The 16,540-nt window shown below is 35.3% G+C and overlaps 2 protein-coding genes across 4 annotated transcripts; one reads left to right on the plus strand and one right to left on the minus strand.

Moving 5' to 3' along the window:
• Positions 1-402: 402 nt before the first annotated feature.
• Positions 403-2,108, plus strand: defbl2 (defensin, beta-like 2). The gene is made up of 3 exons (XM_052587626.1): positions 403-958; positions 1,026-1,369; positions 2,087-2,108. Exons 1-3 carry the CDS (start codon positions 872-874, stop codon positions 2,106-2,108), a joined length of 453 nt encoding a protein of 150 aa, XP_052443586.1. The 5' UTR covers positions 403-871.
• Positions 2,109-3,595: 1,487 nt separating this feature from the next.
• Positions 3,596-15,357, minus strand: LOC127985936 (sialidase-3). 3 transcript variants are annotated; one of them, XM_052588149.1, is made up of 3 exons: positions 15,201-15,357; positions 7,517-7,765; positions 3,596-6,231 (listed from the first exon to the last, which is right to left on the minus strand). In XM_052588149.1, the coding sequence occupies exons 2-3, from the start codon at positions 7,748-7,750 to the stop codon at positions 5,323-5,325; spliced, it is 1,143 nt and encodes a 380-aa protein (XP_052444109.1). In that variant the 5' UTR covers positions 7,751-7,765; positions 15,201-15,357; the 3' UTR covers positions 3,596-5,322. The 3 variants fall into 3 exon arrangements, with proteins under 3 accessions (XP_052444109.1, XP_052444108.1, XP_052444107.1); XM_052588148.1 differs by lacking the exon at positions 15,201-15,357 and adding an exon at positions 13,797-14,288; XM_052588147.1 differs by lacking the exon at positions 15,201-15,357 and adding an exon at positions 13,791-14,285.
• Between the last annotated feature and the right edge of the window lie 1,183 nt (positions 15,358-16,540).

A 16,540-nucleotide genomic window follows, 5' to 3' on the forward strand; every position in this document is an offset into this window, starting at 1 on the left:
AAGGATTGATTTTATGAAACATACTGGGACCTACGGTGAATTTAGAGAAAGGAAATTCATTTAGCTGTATTCATTATTTAGTGTCATTGAAGGATTTTTGCTCCATGGCTTTTAATGCTACAGCGACATCTGCTGGTTCATTCATAAATCAGATTTTTGGAAATAAAATCTAAAAAGATCGAAGGCTTATTATAATGATATTTCAGTACAAAAATGTCAAAGATGTAAATGTCAATAAAATACTATTTCATTTTTTTCTCTAAAATGTGGTCTTCAATTCAGTGTGTTTCTTCCCATTTTTTTGAAATTGTTTGCGAAATCTAGCAATACTTTCAGTTTATTATTATTATTTTTATTTTTGTGACGTGTAGGATTTATCCTCATGAGGTGCATCAAACCTACTAAGCAAAAATATTTTAGGCTAACGGCAGAATGAATATGGTTGCTAAATATTTTGCATCAGAACATTTAGAATGGAAAAACTATCAGATTGCAATCCTTGGAAGAATAATAAAAAATACTTGTAGTAATCCTGTATCCTATACTACAGTTTGTCAATAACTTTCATTCCCTAGCTAACAAAAATATGTAACATTCAAGTTATGAAAATATTGTTTCTGAATTCTCAAAGAATTTCAACTTTATAAAAAGTTTTATTAATGCACATTGTTCATAACTTTAAGTGCAAAGGAAATTGCACTGTTTTAGATGCTATGAGCCTCTGGTTTTCCTAATTTTAAGACATCCTCTTATAGAAAATACATAGCTTTAATTCAGCTCCCCTGGACTCCTCCCCTTTGCATCAATGTTGTATAAATGAAACCTTGGCATTGGCCATCAACACAGCCTGAAAGGATGAGACTGTAAAACTATGGAGAAACTTGGCATGATTCTGTTTGTTGCATTGCTTGCACTTTTTGCAGGGAATGGTAGGAGATTTTTACTGCATGGATGGAGTGTTTGTGTGTGTTTGTGGAAGTGAGGGATGCAATATTTACATTTAGAAAACAAAATACTGAATTTACAAATTCATTAATGTTTCTTATTTAATTGGTGAATGTGTTGCTTACTTATTTGACAAGTTAATTCATCTGAATATTCATCCATATATTGGATTTGTTATTTTGGAAGTGTATGTGTTTGTTTTAACCAATGCATTAAAGCTTGTGTGCAAAGATGCTACTGACATTTCAATTCAATATATACAAACACAACAGTACTTGGATAATTGTGGATATTATTTTGTCTCAGTGCATCATGCTGAAGTACAGATTCAGAATTGGACATGTGGTTATGGAGGACTCTGTCGTCGCTTCTGTTTTGATCAAGAATACATTGTTAGTCACCATGGTTGTCCACGCAGATACAGGTGTGTTGATATATATATATATATATATATATATATATATATATATATATATATATATATATATATATATATATATTTATATATATATATATATATTTATATATATATATATATATATATATATATATATATATTTATATATATATACATTTCTAATACATATGTGTAACTCTGGGGTTGATAAGTTTAAAAATGCTTTTGAAAGAAGTATCCCACCAAGGCTGCATTTATTTGATCAAAAATACAGTAAAAACATATTTTCTATCTAAAAATATTTTACAATTTCAATTTATAAATGTAAAATGTATTCCTGTGATGCAAAGCTGAATTTAGAAATTATTTGAATAAGGATTTTTTTTTTGCCTCAAGAAACCTTTCATATTTTTCTAAATGCTGAAGACAATTGTGCTGCTTATTTCTGGTGTTTTTTTTTTTTTGTTTTTTTTTTATTCTTTGATGAAAAAAACATTTAAAAGAAAAGTTAAAAGTTGAAAAGAACACCATTTATTTTAATCAGAAATCTTTTATAACATTGCAAATGCCTTTGCTGTCTCTTTTGATCAATTTAATGCATCTTTGCTGAATTAAAAAAAAATATATTTCAAATAACAAAAGAATAATTTTACTCAACCCAAACTTTATAATATAATATATAACACTTTAGGATTTATTAAACACAAATGTAAAGATCATAACTCTTTTGTTCATTATTTTCAGATGCTGTGCTGTGCGGTATTAATGGGGAAAAAAAATCTTAGCAGGCCTTGACTGCTAACTGGTTTGAAAAGTCCATTTTCTGAAGAGTGACTTCTTTATTTAGATAGTACTGATATGAAGCAAATGCAAATTCATTTAATTATCATTATATAACTAATTCATATATACTAATGATTTTCTAGAGGTGAAAATAATGTTCCTGTAAAATGGTTTGTGTTTGAAAAAAAAAAAGTAGTGTGTGAGAATCTTAAAATAAAAAGTTGCTGAAGTAATGAGCTGTGAAACATTGGCATTACACATGGGGATGATATTTAAGCATACAACACAAGTGAGGCAGATCACAAACTGAGTAAAGGTGATGTGAGAGCTAAAGCATGTCACCACCATAAATCCTGGATTACAATTAACACATGGTTCTTTTTCAAGAGAGGCATGCCACACATTTCCAACATTTAACTCTATTCACTCTGTGTTTAGGGAAGTCAAAGGATTTTCTGGTTTAAGTGGAGCCAGCTTTGCTCTGCATTGTACAGCCACTAGACAATAACACATCCAATGAAAGCTCTGACCCAAATAGATGTTGTGGAATGCAGCTTTTATAAATCAAACATTTGGCAGACGTTTTTTTACTCATTCACTATCTACAGATTTTTGTTTACCTACATTATTACACAAGTCAGTAGCCATTCCCTACGTGCTCAAATCATCTTGATTTTATGTTGTCATCTGCTGTTCATGCAGAATTTAATGGTTAAAATAAATATTTGTATTATGTAATAGTGGTGGATTACCAAAAGATGATATCCACATTTCTTGTAACAGGGAAGTAAAATATTTTCTTTGAATGTTCAATGCCTCTGATTCATCAGCACCAGCACAGTATGGGTGGCAAACAAAGTACAGGAAATGGTAAAATTATTAGCTCAACAAACCAGTGTTTATAGCTATGACAATACAATATAATAATATGATTTTAAAATACCAGTCCATAATGTCAAGTTCAAGGTAAATATTACATTTAAGGTAAGAAGAGTGGTCTTATATTAATTCTTAACTTTTTTTTTTACTTTACTTTATGCCGGCAGATGAATGTTAGAAACACAGAAGTACAGAAGATAATGTTCCTGAAATATTAACTGATTTTAAATATATGCTTATGAATTAACTTATGGAGGAGTAATGTTTTGGATATATTTATTCATTTATTAAATAAGTGAACGTTATTAAGCATAGACAGCTGATGACTGGTGATTAAGAAAAAAAAAATTCTCTGAATTTCCTAAAATTCTGAATCATTAAAGTAGAAATGTTAAATTCTGTATTCCATGTATTTGTGTTGCTGCAGGATACACTAGAGCAAAGAGTTAGGCTACTTCTACCTCTACCTGTATATGCAGGAGAAAACCAGGTGAATGAAGAAACTAGTAGTCCATGTATGTTGAATGTGCAATTCATTTAAATAACTGCTTATTGGTCACAACTCTATAGGGTCTTTGTACAGAAAGAGACTTCAAAGTACTATATTTTTATTTATTTTTTAATAATCTTGACATATTTTAGAATTCATGGAGCATTTTACGAATTCTTAACATTTCATGTTAACTTGTCATTATCCTCTGCAAGACAGAAGTGTTTTGCACTGTTCACTTTGGTTGAGGAGTGACACCTCTCAGTCCGAACCTTCGACTTTCATCCCCCGGTCTCATGCTGCTGTCTGATCTAAGAGATTTACAGAGTCCGTTTTGTCAAACAAAATTAAATGTCCCACAAAGCACATCAAAGAATGATTTTCTGAATGTTTCTTCCGCTCCTGTTCTCAACAGATGTCTTACTGTGTCAGGTAAGTAAAGAATGCTTCCATTTGTCCTGTCTCAAATAAAGAAAGAAAAAAACTTTAGGTTTGTAAGATTGTTAAATACAAAATGTCATGTTCATCTTCCTTAATGGGAAGACCTCCGGTAACCAATGACCTGACAATTAATTTTTCTTGAATTTGGAAGGGTTTGATGAAACACTAAGTGCACATCTACAACACAATGGACTGGAGTACAGAGGGACAGAGCCCTCGGCCAGTTTTAAAAGCACCTTACGGAGAAGGGGAAATCTCCTCAACCACCACCAGTGTGCAGCATCCATCTACAAATATTTGACAAAAACAACAGAAACATTGATATTGTTATAAAAATTAGGTATATAAAAAAAAAAAAAAAAAAGCTCCATGAAAGATGCAATTCAAGAACTTCTTCAAATAAGTTTGCAACAAATAAAAAATAAATCATGGTTGGAGGAAGAGCTGTCATAATAGCGATGAAAGCATGCTGTTATATATTTTTGCAAAATAGAAAAAAAACTGACATCTACAATAAAAATGGAATAATGGCACAGAACTACTTTGCATAAAGCATATTTTTGGATATAGGAAGTAGTTTGATCAAAAGTTTGGAGACAGTGGTGAAGCTACAGATGGGCCTATGTGAAACTAACATCAACCAGATCAATTTATTAAACAAAACAAAAAATAAAAATAATAATGATAATGAGAACATATGTAGCCCCATTGTCTCAGACTAAGGTAATGTTTTAAAGTAAACTTCCTTGGAAATTAATGTTAGTTAATGCGTTAACTAACATTAACAATGAGCAATACATCTGTTACTATATTTATTAACCTTACATTTAGTCAATAAAAATACAGCTGATCATTATAATTCTTATCTCAGGAATGAATGCTAACAGATACAACTTTTAATTTTAATTAAGTAAATGTTGAAATAAACATGATTGCTAATCAGTGCATTAGAAGAATTGTGTATCGAGCCTTTGTGGTGTATTTTCTGTTAGCAATTTGACATGCAGCTTTCATAAGTTTTCCCCACCCTGTTTTATGTTAGCCCACCCACTTAAACATTTCTGGCTTAACCCCTGGTTTAGGGATGGTAAAATTATTTTTTAAGTCTCTTATCCTTGTCAAGGCTGCATTTATTAGAAACACTGTGAAATACTATTACAATTTTAAACTTCTCTATTTAGTTTTATGTGATTTTTCCCTGTGATGGCAGTCTTCAATGTCCCATGATCCTTCAAAAATCATTCTTTTTTTATATATTTATATATCATTCCCTTTTTTACATATTATTCCCTTATGATGTACTTGTCCATTATTTTAAGCAGTAAATTAATAATTTGCAAAACAAAAAGAAAATCTTGACTTTTGCAGTCTCCATTAGCACTCTGGCCTAAATGATGTCACTGAGTTTAAAAAGGACAAAGGCTATCCCTTCAGTCTCCTTTCTCTCTCCACATTCCATAAGACAGGCAAAGTGTTTTCCATCTCCACAGTGAGCCAGATCTGAGTATCCACTTGGACCATCATAGATTATCAATTTACGGTCCTCCCATCCTGATTCATCCCATGGCGATTTATTCAAGTAGATGGCAAGGCACATTCTCTTGCTTGGATTGGTTGGATGACAATAGAGTAGCCAGGTTTTTTCAGTTTCTTGATCAGGGGTAAAACTCAACACACTTCCTTGGCAGCCATGTCCGGTCTCTGTCAGCTTACATGCAGATGAAGGCTTGTCAAAAGCATCTCCATTACTCTCACTAAGAGCCTCGACTCTGTTGCCGGATATACTTCGAGCATTGCAGTAAAGTTTACTGTTACCTTTGTCATCAAAGATCTCAGCCATTTGACACTCATTAGACTCACCGTCCAGACGTTTTCCTAAATTCCAAGTACTTCCTTTATCATCACTGTAGAATGTAAATGCATGTGATTTGAGTACACTTTTGTGAGAGTGGCAAGGGTACACATATGCTGGGATAATCAGTCTTCCTCTCTTTAATTGAACACCATGTCCTGGTCCAACAGCAAAGGTGGCCCAGTCCTTCTCCTGCTCACCGATCACATCTGCTGTCAGGTCTGTCAAATCACTCCAGGTTTTGCCAGTGTCCTGACTGGTTATATAACAAAGTTGTGCCTGATTCTTATTATTGTGTATTTGTTTGTTTTCAGAGACCCCAACAGGAACAGTGATAAAAAACAGAAAGAGAGTCTTGGATTCTCTTTCATAGACTGGACATGGATTCATGCTGCGGCGGTTTGGTTGACAAGCTGAAGTGAGCAACTCATGACTACTATCCCACTGAAAAAAAAAGGCTTAATATTAAAAATGAAAATGTGCTAAATCTGCTTACACTCAGGCCATCCAAGATGTAGAACTGATGCATTACATCAGTTGCTGACCAAACAGATCCCCTGCAGAGAACTGTTTAAAGGGGGGGTGAAATGCTATTTCATGCATACTGAGTTTTTTACACTGTTAAAGAGTTGGATTCCCATGCTAAACATGGACAAAGTTTCAAAAATTAAGTTGTACGTTTGAATTTTTGTTCCAAAAATACCTCTTCCGGTTTGTCACAAGTTTCGAAAAGTGTTTTTCGAGTATGGCTCTGTGTGACGTTAGATGGAGCGGAATGTCCTTATATGGGTCCTAAGGGCACTTCTGCCGGAAGAGCGCGCGCTCCTGTATAGCAGAGCACTGAGAGCACAACAGGCATTCACTGATCAGAGCGAGAGACCGAATTGTCACAAAAGAAGTGCGTTTTTGGTTGCCAGGGCAAGACAACCCTGCACAGATTACCAAAAAAAAAAAAAAAAAAAAAAAAAAACAGCATTAAGGGACCAGTGGATGGAGTTTGCTACACTGCAGCATAGTAAAATGATTCTCACACTCCCGTTTATGTTTTTTATTTATTTATTTTTTTATTCATCTTGCAGTTGTTCCGTTATTTTTGTATTATGTTTTCACATTTCAGGTTGAAAACCCTCTCGTCTTAAAATATTTTCAAGTTTAAGATTTAGGACGGTATTTTGAACTATTTGACTTGCCGTACATCCAGTCACGCTTCTTGCGCATGCTAGTTCTGATCGTACGTATAGTAACTCGGCAACTACGCAAGAATTGTAGTATGTTTGTGTAAAGGGGAACAGACATTCCGAGGGGAACAGAATCGACTGCTACACGTTGCTGATGCTGCTCTTGTTAAATTTCAGCCTCTGGATCTGATTCTGGATCATAAATATAAGGCTGAATCTGACTGTTAGCTATGGTTTGTTTTGGATGTTTTTTCCTCACGGTAATGTCACAACTTCCAAACGCTCTCAACACAAAAGCCTACTCGCGCTCGTGATTCTTTAGCTCCGCCCACACGTCACGCCTCCAGCCACTCGTGTTTTTCTGGGAAAAATCGGTACAGACTATCTTTCTCTTATGAATATAATAAAACTAAAGACTTTTTGGAGTTATGAAGGATGCAGTACTACTCTATAGGTACTCAAGATTAACAGGATATTGAGTGAAAACGAGCATTTCACCCCCCCTTTAACACTGTACAATAGTGAGTAAATATTAATGTAGCAAGACTCACCTCAACTTCACCATCCTTATATATTCCTTTCCTCATCACAAGGACATCTGCATCTGTGTCATTTGCTGTTTTCCGTTTTTCAGCAAAGGCAAGAAACGTTTGATTGTCACCGATATAGATGAGAGCTGGAATTCTGTATGTCACTTGCATTTTGTTCGATTTCTGAGGCTCCTGTTTGAATAATGTTGTTACTGGAAAGGGTCTTGATTTGCTTCCTGGATGTGTTTTGTCCATTGTTAAATTTAAATCCTGAAAATATAAGTAGATTTATATTATTAGCCAAACAACAACAACAACAAAAAACTCACAAGGCAAGATCAAGTGGTCCAATAGAGGGTTTAAGTTACTTATAAAGGAACGATTATTTTTGTTGTTGTACCCTACGGTGCCCAGGAGGTGACATGTTTGGTTTACTTTTTAATATTATTATTATTACCTTACCTTATTAGTGGTAAATTTTTATATTTGTTGATATATATGCATATTTCCTTTTTTCAATTTGTGTATTTCTTTACCTAGTTAACGTTTTGTATAATTATGCTAGTACTTGCTAGCCAACCATATATTTTGCAAATAAATGCCTGACAATTATGCCAATAAAGTTTTGTATTTAGAATTACGGTCTATTAAATAGCCAAAATAAAATGACACTGACATTTCCGGTCGGGACCGCAACTTGTGAGAGATAATTATTAGCAATTCAACCATTAGGCCACGACTTCCCCTAGTAGGACAATCTAGGATAAAATGTCATGACACTGATAATTATTTACAAATTTCATAATTTCTTAATTCATAATCAAATATTATACATCTCTGATAATCCCAGGTTGATATGGTCACTCTGGTTTGTTTACATTAACCTCGTGGCCACGAGAAATGGATGTCAATCCCTCAACATAGCATCTTGAGACCACAACATAAGGATGTCATTACCTCAACAAAATGATCTCCTGGCCACGACATAATATCATGTTCCCACAAATTAATATCTCATGGCCATGACATATACTGCGTTCAAGTCCTCCTGGGAAGTTCGTACTTAAAAGTTGACAAATCGTAATTATGACGTTGGGTGCGTTCAAGTCAGTTTAGTCGGAAAAAGATGGCAGTGTACCAACTTTTAATAAATTACTAGAAAATACAACAGGGTTTGTTAATTCTGCTTATAGAAAATGAAGAGCAGAGAAATCACATCATTTATGTTTTGCGTTTTTAATTGTATATATATATATATATATATATATATATATATATATATATATATATATATATATATATATATATATATATATAAATAAATAAATTATGAAGCCACTTTAATCTGTATCCCATAAAAACTTGTTATATTGCAATTCTTTTTTTTTTTTTTTTGTAAATAGAAAGCCTGACAATGTCACTGCTTAATACCTTAAAGGGGGGGTGAAATGCTATTTCATGCATACTGAGTTTTTTACACTGTTAAAGAGTTGGATTCCCATGCTAAACATGGACAAAGTTTCAAAAATTAAGTTGTACGTTTGAAGGAGTATTTTTGTTCCAAAAATACCTCTTCCAGTTTGTCACAAGTTTCGGAAAGTCTTTTTCGAGTATGGCTCTGTGTGACGTTAGATGGAGGTATTTAAATTACATAATTTTCATTTGCCATTTACTACACCAGTTTTAATATGTAAAATGAATATTAATTTTAACGCTTTATAAGTTGCAAAATTAAAATGAAAATGTATTACAGAAATGATTAGATATGTCTAACATGTTCAAGCAAAAACTGTGGCAAAATGATCATTTAAATGCTATTTTTCTTAATTGCATTAACACTCACAGTCAAGACACTTACGATTGCATTTTCATTCAGTGTCCCGCAATGAATGTAGCAAAATTCAATGTGCACATTGAAAATGCATTCCGAGCCGATCACGTGTCCCCGCCCTCGCGCCACGTCAATCATTGTGTGAACAAGGCGGGGCTTACAGAAGGTCAGAGACTCAAATCTCAAGAAGAGGATTCAATCAAGTGAGACAACATGGACAAGACAGTTGGTCCGTGTATGTTTTGATCATTTCGGTTTATGGCTTCAATATTTCATTCGCACTTGTGGGCGGAGCTGAAATGCTGCTTTCATCTGATTGGTGGAATCGGATCGGTTTTCATCTGACAGCCTTCAGCTCGGTCTTGTCATTCTTTCAGGCAGAATAAGAGTCAGTGCGAGTGAAGCACTGAAATGTCTGAAACTACGCTCACTGTTAATTAGCATAATATTTGAATCAGATGTAGCTGGGCACATAATTCGTGCTGCTGAGACCTGCAAATTATTTCTAGGTTGTAGTATTGTATGAATTTTGTCCCACTGATAAATACAGTGCAAATAGTTCTGTCCCTTTGGATAACAGTGAAGTGGAAATTAAAATCAATAATAGACTGAACAGTTCCATGTCTGTAACATTTACCACTCTCATCTTTTAAGTCATAAGGCACTAGGTATGTGTGTGTGTGTGTGTGTGTGTGTGACATTAATAAATAATTGTAAAAATGAATATAGTTACATTTCTAAATAAAAATTGTAAAATTAGCTCTATGCTGCTCAGTGCTCCTGTAGCCTACCCCAGAGCGCCCTCTCGCGGCTGTAGTCGGTAATGTTTTCTCTTGGTCTTGAATAAATGTGACATATAGTCCAGTGCAACGTATATATGTTTTTTTCCTCGTCATGACGTATTTTTGGACTGATGCAACTTATACCGATAAATACAGTTAACATTATTATTATTATTTATTATGAGAGTAATTGACACAGACTAGAACTTTAATGTTTCACCCAATTCAGCTCATATCTTTAGACTCGTCCGACTCGTGTTGCTTGTATAACTGGCCAGACTTACCTTCCCAAAAAAATCCTATTTAATTTTATTTCATAAATGTAACTATATTTATTTCCACTTCACTGTTATCCAAAGGGACAGAACTATTTGCACTGTTTTTATCAGTGGGACAATATTCATACAATACTACAACCTAGAAATAATTTGCAGGTCTCAGCAGCACGAATTATGTGCCCAACTACATCTGATTCAAATATTATGCTAATTAACAGTGAGTGTAGTTTCAGACATTTCAGTGCTTCACTCGCACTGACTCTTATTTTGCTTGAAAGAATAAAAAGACCGAGCTGAAGGCTGTCAGATGAAAACCGATCCGATTCCACCAATCAGATGAAAGCAGCGTTTCAGCTCCGCCCACAAGTCCGAATGAAATATTGAAGCCATAAACCGAAATGATCAAAACATACACGGACCAACTGTCTTGTCCATGTTGTCTCACTTGATTGAATCCTCTTCTTGAGATTTGAGTCTCTGACCTTCTGCAAGCCCCGCCTTGTTCACACAATGATTGACGTGGCGCGAGGGCGGGGACACGTGATCGGCTCGGAATGCATTTTCAATGTGCACATTGAATTTTGCTACATTCATTGCGGGACACCGAATGAAAATGCAATCGTAAGTGTCTTGACTGTGAGTGTTAATGCATTTAAGAAAAATAGCATTTAAATGATCATTTTGCCACAGTTTTTGCTTTAACATGTTAGACATATCTAATCATTTCTGTAATACATTTTCATTTTCATTTTGCAACTTATAAAGCGTTAAAATTAATATTCATATTACATATTAAAACTGGTTTAGTAAATGGCAAATGAAAATTATGTAATTAAATTTTCATTTTCATTTTGCACCAAACGTTGCACAAATGTATTGGAAAATGTAAATGTAAATAAAGAAATGCATTGCCATTTTACATATTGCATTGTCATTTTGCATATTACATACCAAATTGAATAATGCTACCCATATGCTTCCATACAAGACAACCATGCACAGATTACCAAAAAAAAAAAAAACAGCATTAAGGGACCAGTGGATGGAGTTTATTTTTACAGAGCATCAATGGAGTTGTGCAAGTGTTTTTGTTTGTTCCCTGCATTTCGAAGATGCTTGTTTTAGAAACAAGGCCCAGTTTGACGCCGGATTTGCACATCGTTTATTTCTTAAGGATAATGCAGTCCCAACGAAAAAGGGTCACGATCGTGTGTTGGAACCGCATGCGGTGAGTAAAACTGCTTCAAATATCTCTGTGTTGTTAAAGCTGCGGTAGGGAACTTTTGACTCTCTAGCGGTTAATAAACAGAACTGTTTGCGTCTTGCGGAAGAACATCGTAGCCGGAGCTACTTCTCTCTGTTTATGTCTAGGAAGAATCACAAAGGTACTGGGTTACTCCGCTGCGGTATCCCCGAAGCAATCTAAAATAGTCAGAATATAAACACTTATTATAGGTGCACCCTAGTGATTCAGGACAAGCCAAAAACACGGTTTGGAAAATGGAATCATGGTGTACTCGCTTATTATATAAATTTTTCTACATTTTGAACACAAACAAAGTTACGGACCGCAGCTCTGATTGGTTATTTTTTATGGGGAGCGATGGAGTTTCTGCAAATGGCAATAGGACCACTGGGAGGAGCCAGAGGAGCTTGATTTTTTTCACAGATTATCTGTCTCATATTCTACTGTCAGGACATAATGACAGGTTTAATAAATATGTAAAAAATATTTTTTTACAAAAGTTCCCTACAGCACCTTTAACTTAGCTATCGGCGTGTAAGCACATCAAGTAAACAACATGCGATGTTGTCATCAAACTGCACTTTCCACATGTACAGCTTAAAAAAAAAAAAAAAAAAAAAAAAAAAGACGACATAAAGTGAAACTTTATCATTTTCCAAAACCGCTAAGCAAATATATACAGTTTCAGTACATACCACATAGAGACGTCGTTGCTGATGCTGCTCTTGTTAAATTTCAGCCTCTGGATCTGATTCTGGATCATAAATATACGCTGAATCTGACTGTTAGGCATGGTTTGTTTGGGATGATGTTTTTTTCCTCATGGTAATGTCACAGCTTCCAAACGTTCTCAACGCAAAAGCCTACTCGCGCTCGTGATTCTTTAGCTCCGCCCACATGTCACGCCTCCAGCCGGTCGTGTTTTTCCGGGAAAAAAGGGTACAGACTGTCTTTCTCTTATGAATATAATAAAACTAAAGACTTTTTGGAGTTATGAAGGATGAAGTACTACTCTATAGGTACTCAAGATTAACAGGATATTGAGTGAAAACGAGCATTTCACCCCCCCATAAGTATTATGAAGGGTTTTTTTTTTTGTTTGTTTTTTGTTTTTAAATAGGTGTTGCATCCATAGATTCTGCTATGTTTCTCATTAACACGACCCTAACTCGGAAAATCTGGGCTGAAAAACAAAATTTTTAGTTTCCCACTCATAATTACGACATTGTGGTGGCGATTCGACTCGTAAATGCGATCTATCCGACAGTAAAAGAAATGGACACAGCGAGCCCATTGGATTCAATGGAGAAAAATTAAGTCAATTAGAAGCACACTTCCTGGGGGTCGGGCGTACTGCGTAGATGTCACGTGAGCAACCTGTAAGTCTTCTAATCGCTGTGCCCAGAGAAATCTGAATCACCCACAATCTTGCAGAGAAGGCGAGCATGAACAGGGGCAAATTTTGGTAAGTATTCTGATTAATTATCTCCCTTGACTTTTTGCCTTCACGTCCCCCTGATTGCCTCAAAGACAGTAAAAGATTACCTGCGAGCTTCTCCTCCTTTCCATATGGTAATTTCTCTACTGTGCGACAGAGAGTCACTGGTTATGACGCAATAGTTAGTCTATTTTTTCCAACGTAAGATACAAGGTAAGGGAGCCTTTTATACATTTTCGTGTTTCTTTAGAAATAATTAATGGACAAATGGACTCTTTAAACACCTCAGATGTAAAGTTATTCACTGTCAAAGTGACACCAAAATGAATAGGGAGTCAATGGAATGCTAACAGCAGGTGGGGGTCCGCAAGCCAGTGGCGGCGCCCAGGGGTGCTTCAAAAAAATATGAAACCCTGCCCCCCTGGTTATTATGTCTCGGCCATGATAAAACAAAGTGAACCTATCATGTCACCTCCCGGGCACCGTAGTACCCTGTCCTTCCTTCTTTGGTCTACAGTCTAAGTTAGAGAGTGTGTATTTCCCTTACAATGATCAAATTACAAGCGTAGGTCCAATGCAAACGACAAAACGAAGCACATGAACAACAGATTATAGCCTACGAGTGAATGATAACATGAGAGTGAAAGTGACGGTTCGATGGCTGCCACTTTAATTTTTAGCAAAACTTGAGCGTGTTGTTTTATTAGAGACTAACGTTACCTGTACCATTAACCAGGGGCGTCGCACCCGACTTTTCCCGGTGAGAGGGTTCAACACCCGCACGTTTTCTGCAGTTTTTCCGAAGTTTTCCACAAACGCCTTACTACAGTCGCTCCTCCGTTTCTCTGGCCGCTCTGTGTCTGCGTGCGTTGGCTGCGGCTGTCTCCTCTCCCCCTCCCTCTCAAACATGACACCGGCTTTGAGTGTGACCGGCTGATGATTGGCTGTTCTGCCTTAAGTCCCGCCTCTCTTGGGTGTTATCGGTCAGCTCGTGCTGAAGAGGCGGGAACTTATGGTTATGGTTATTTACATCTCCCTTTTCCATGTACTTTGAATGAGTGTTCATGCATTCGAAGTTTTTAAATAAGCTTGATATGTGTTTGGGAAGATGTTCTGTTATCGTTTTGTTGACATGTCATGTTTTCGGTATTATATTTCGTTTTTTAGACTAATGCTAATTGCTATTATTGGGATATTGTTCCGCAGCTAAGTTAGCTAAATTCGGTTATGTAACGTTATGTGGTATGCAATGTATAACATAACTGTGGGGGGGGGGACAAACTGCCATTGTTAAGCAGTGTATTTATGGGTTCATTGCCAGTGCAAATGATTTTTTTTTTTCTCCCCTTTTCAGATTTTTTTTTTTTAAATGTAGGATTATTTTCTTTCCCAGCCATACGCTGCAAGCCGAAAATCCGGCACAGTGCCGGAGAACATTTTATGGTCCGTTAAAGTCATCTCGTATAGATCGTATTTACGAGTTGAATGCACATGAACGCCACCACAATATCGTAAATAACGTTACCAGTGGGGAGCTCGGGATTTTCTGGGGGCGTGTCAGTGATTAACACGGCGGAATATACAATAATTAAAGGTATTTAGCTGTGATATTGTCAGGCTTTTCTAATTACAGCGCAGTACTCGACGACGCATAATATGATGGCATTATAATATAACAATGCAAATTGTAATAATAAAGTTGGCAGCGGCTTCATAAATTAATTTAAAACATTAAAAAAACGAAGTATGCCTAATGCGCATTTCTTTGTTCTTCATTTTCTACAACAAGAGTTTAAGAACATTGCTGTATTTTTGTGTTTTTAATTAAGAGAAAGTACTCCGCCATCATGCTCCGACCAAAGTGACTTGAACGCACATGCCGTCATAAGCACGACTTCCCACCTCGTGCGTACGAACTTTCCAGGAGGACTTGAACGCACAAGCCCTGCATTTTGTACCCCTCTGTCACTATTCATCGTTTTTATTGTTTATGAAAAAACCACATCCATCCCCCGCACTTTTGAAAAGCTTGCTACGCCCCTGCCGCTAACTGCCTCTTAAAGCGTTATTTACGTTATAGTAAATCTTGCTTTACAGCAGCCTAAACCTGCGACGAAAGTTTATACTTACACAAGTGTTATTTTCTGCTCCAAAAGTATCCACTTTATTTTGCAAAGTGGCAGTTAATGTGATGACGTATTTCCTTGTAATGTTTTAAACTTCCGTTTCGCCAGCCGGTGTTGTGTAATATTTCTTTTACTGTCTATGTGTAATATTCGGTTCCCATGAAAAACTGTTCCCGTGGGTGGAGTTAACATGAATATTCATTAGTTCCCTTATAGTGGGCGTGTCCTTGAAACTACGTGCAATTGAATGGAACTGAAAATATCAGTGCACGCTCGTCAAATCTCTATTTGATTTAATGGATTAACGTATTTTGAACAGGTAACGAAGTGTCAAAGTTAAGTGTTAATTAGCATTAACTGCAACAGTGCCAAAACAATGGATAGTTTGTGTAATATGATAAATTGTCTTTCATGTTTTGCTTGATTGATTACAGGCACACAGAAAAACAATCAATAAGCTAATTTAACTTATTTTATCTAGGCTAATATAGTTTTTACTGTTTGGTGTATTTCGCTTTTTATATATTTCATTTGTGGGGCTTTATTTTTAATAGTTTGCTTTGATTAGACTACCTACTGTAGTTGTCATTGGAGAGAGACTAGTACAATTTGTATACACAACCTGAAACAAACCACTACAAATGTATCTGTGTCTTAATAAAATCGGTGTGAGCATCCTGTGTCATGCTTTCTTTAATCTTTTTTTTTTAATTACCAGTTTTTACCAGCCTTCACAGCCCCATCAGTGTATTTATTATTATAAATGCACATTTACTTCTGTCACATATTTTATCCTATTACTAAGATTTTAAAGCATCTTCTACAGAGTGAGTCATGCAACATTGAAACAACATGTGAGTTAACTGTTATATTTAAATGAACAGTCTTTTTAAAATGGACACATTTTTCTTTATTGCATTGAGTTAACTGTCAAATACAGAGCTTAAAGGTTTAGACAATCTGAGTAAGAACTACTAATAATAAATATAATAATAATGAATATCATAAGCATACATTGTGTCTGTTCTTTGACCATAGGCACTGAAAAACAACCTCATCATGTCTTGTTTAAGAATAGTGAATAGTGATCCATTGTGTAAATAATGTTTAACATTTAAAGTTAATTTTTCAGACAGTTCTCTGATGTGTATTAATAGTAACATGGGCATGCAGGTTAACAAATAACATGTTATTTTTAAGTATTTTTACTGTTTCAAATTATACTCAAAAAACGATATTGTAGATCACATAAATATTATTCATTAAATGTTACTATGACAAGTACAGAAGTAATTGCTTTATAAATATAACTCAAATTGAAAAGACAAGGAAAGTTGTGTTAAA

Source organism: Carassius gibelio, chromosome B21 (assembly GCF_023724105.1).
Source record: "Carassius gibelio isolate Cgi1373 ecotype wild population from Czech Republic chromosome B21, carGib1.2-hapl.c, whole genome shotgun sequence".
Taxonomy (NCBI): Eukaryota; Metazoa; Chordata; class Actinopteri; order Cypriniformes; family Cyprinidae; genus Carassius; species Carassius gibelio.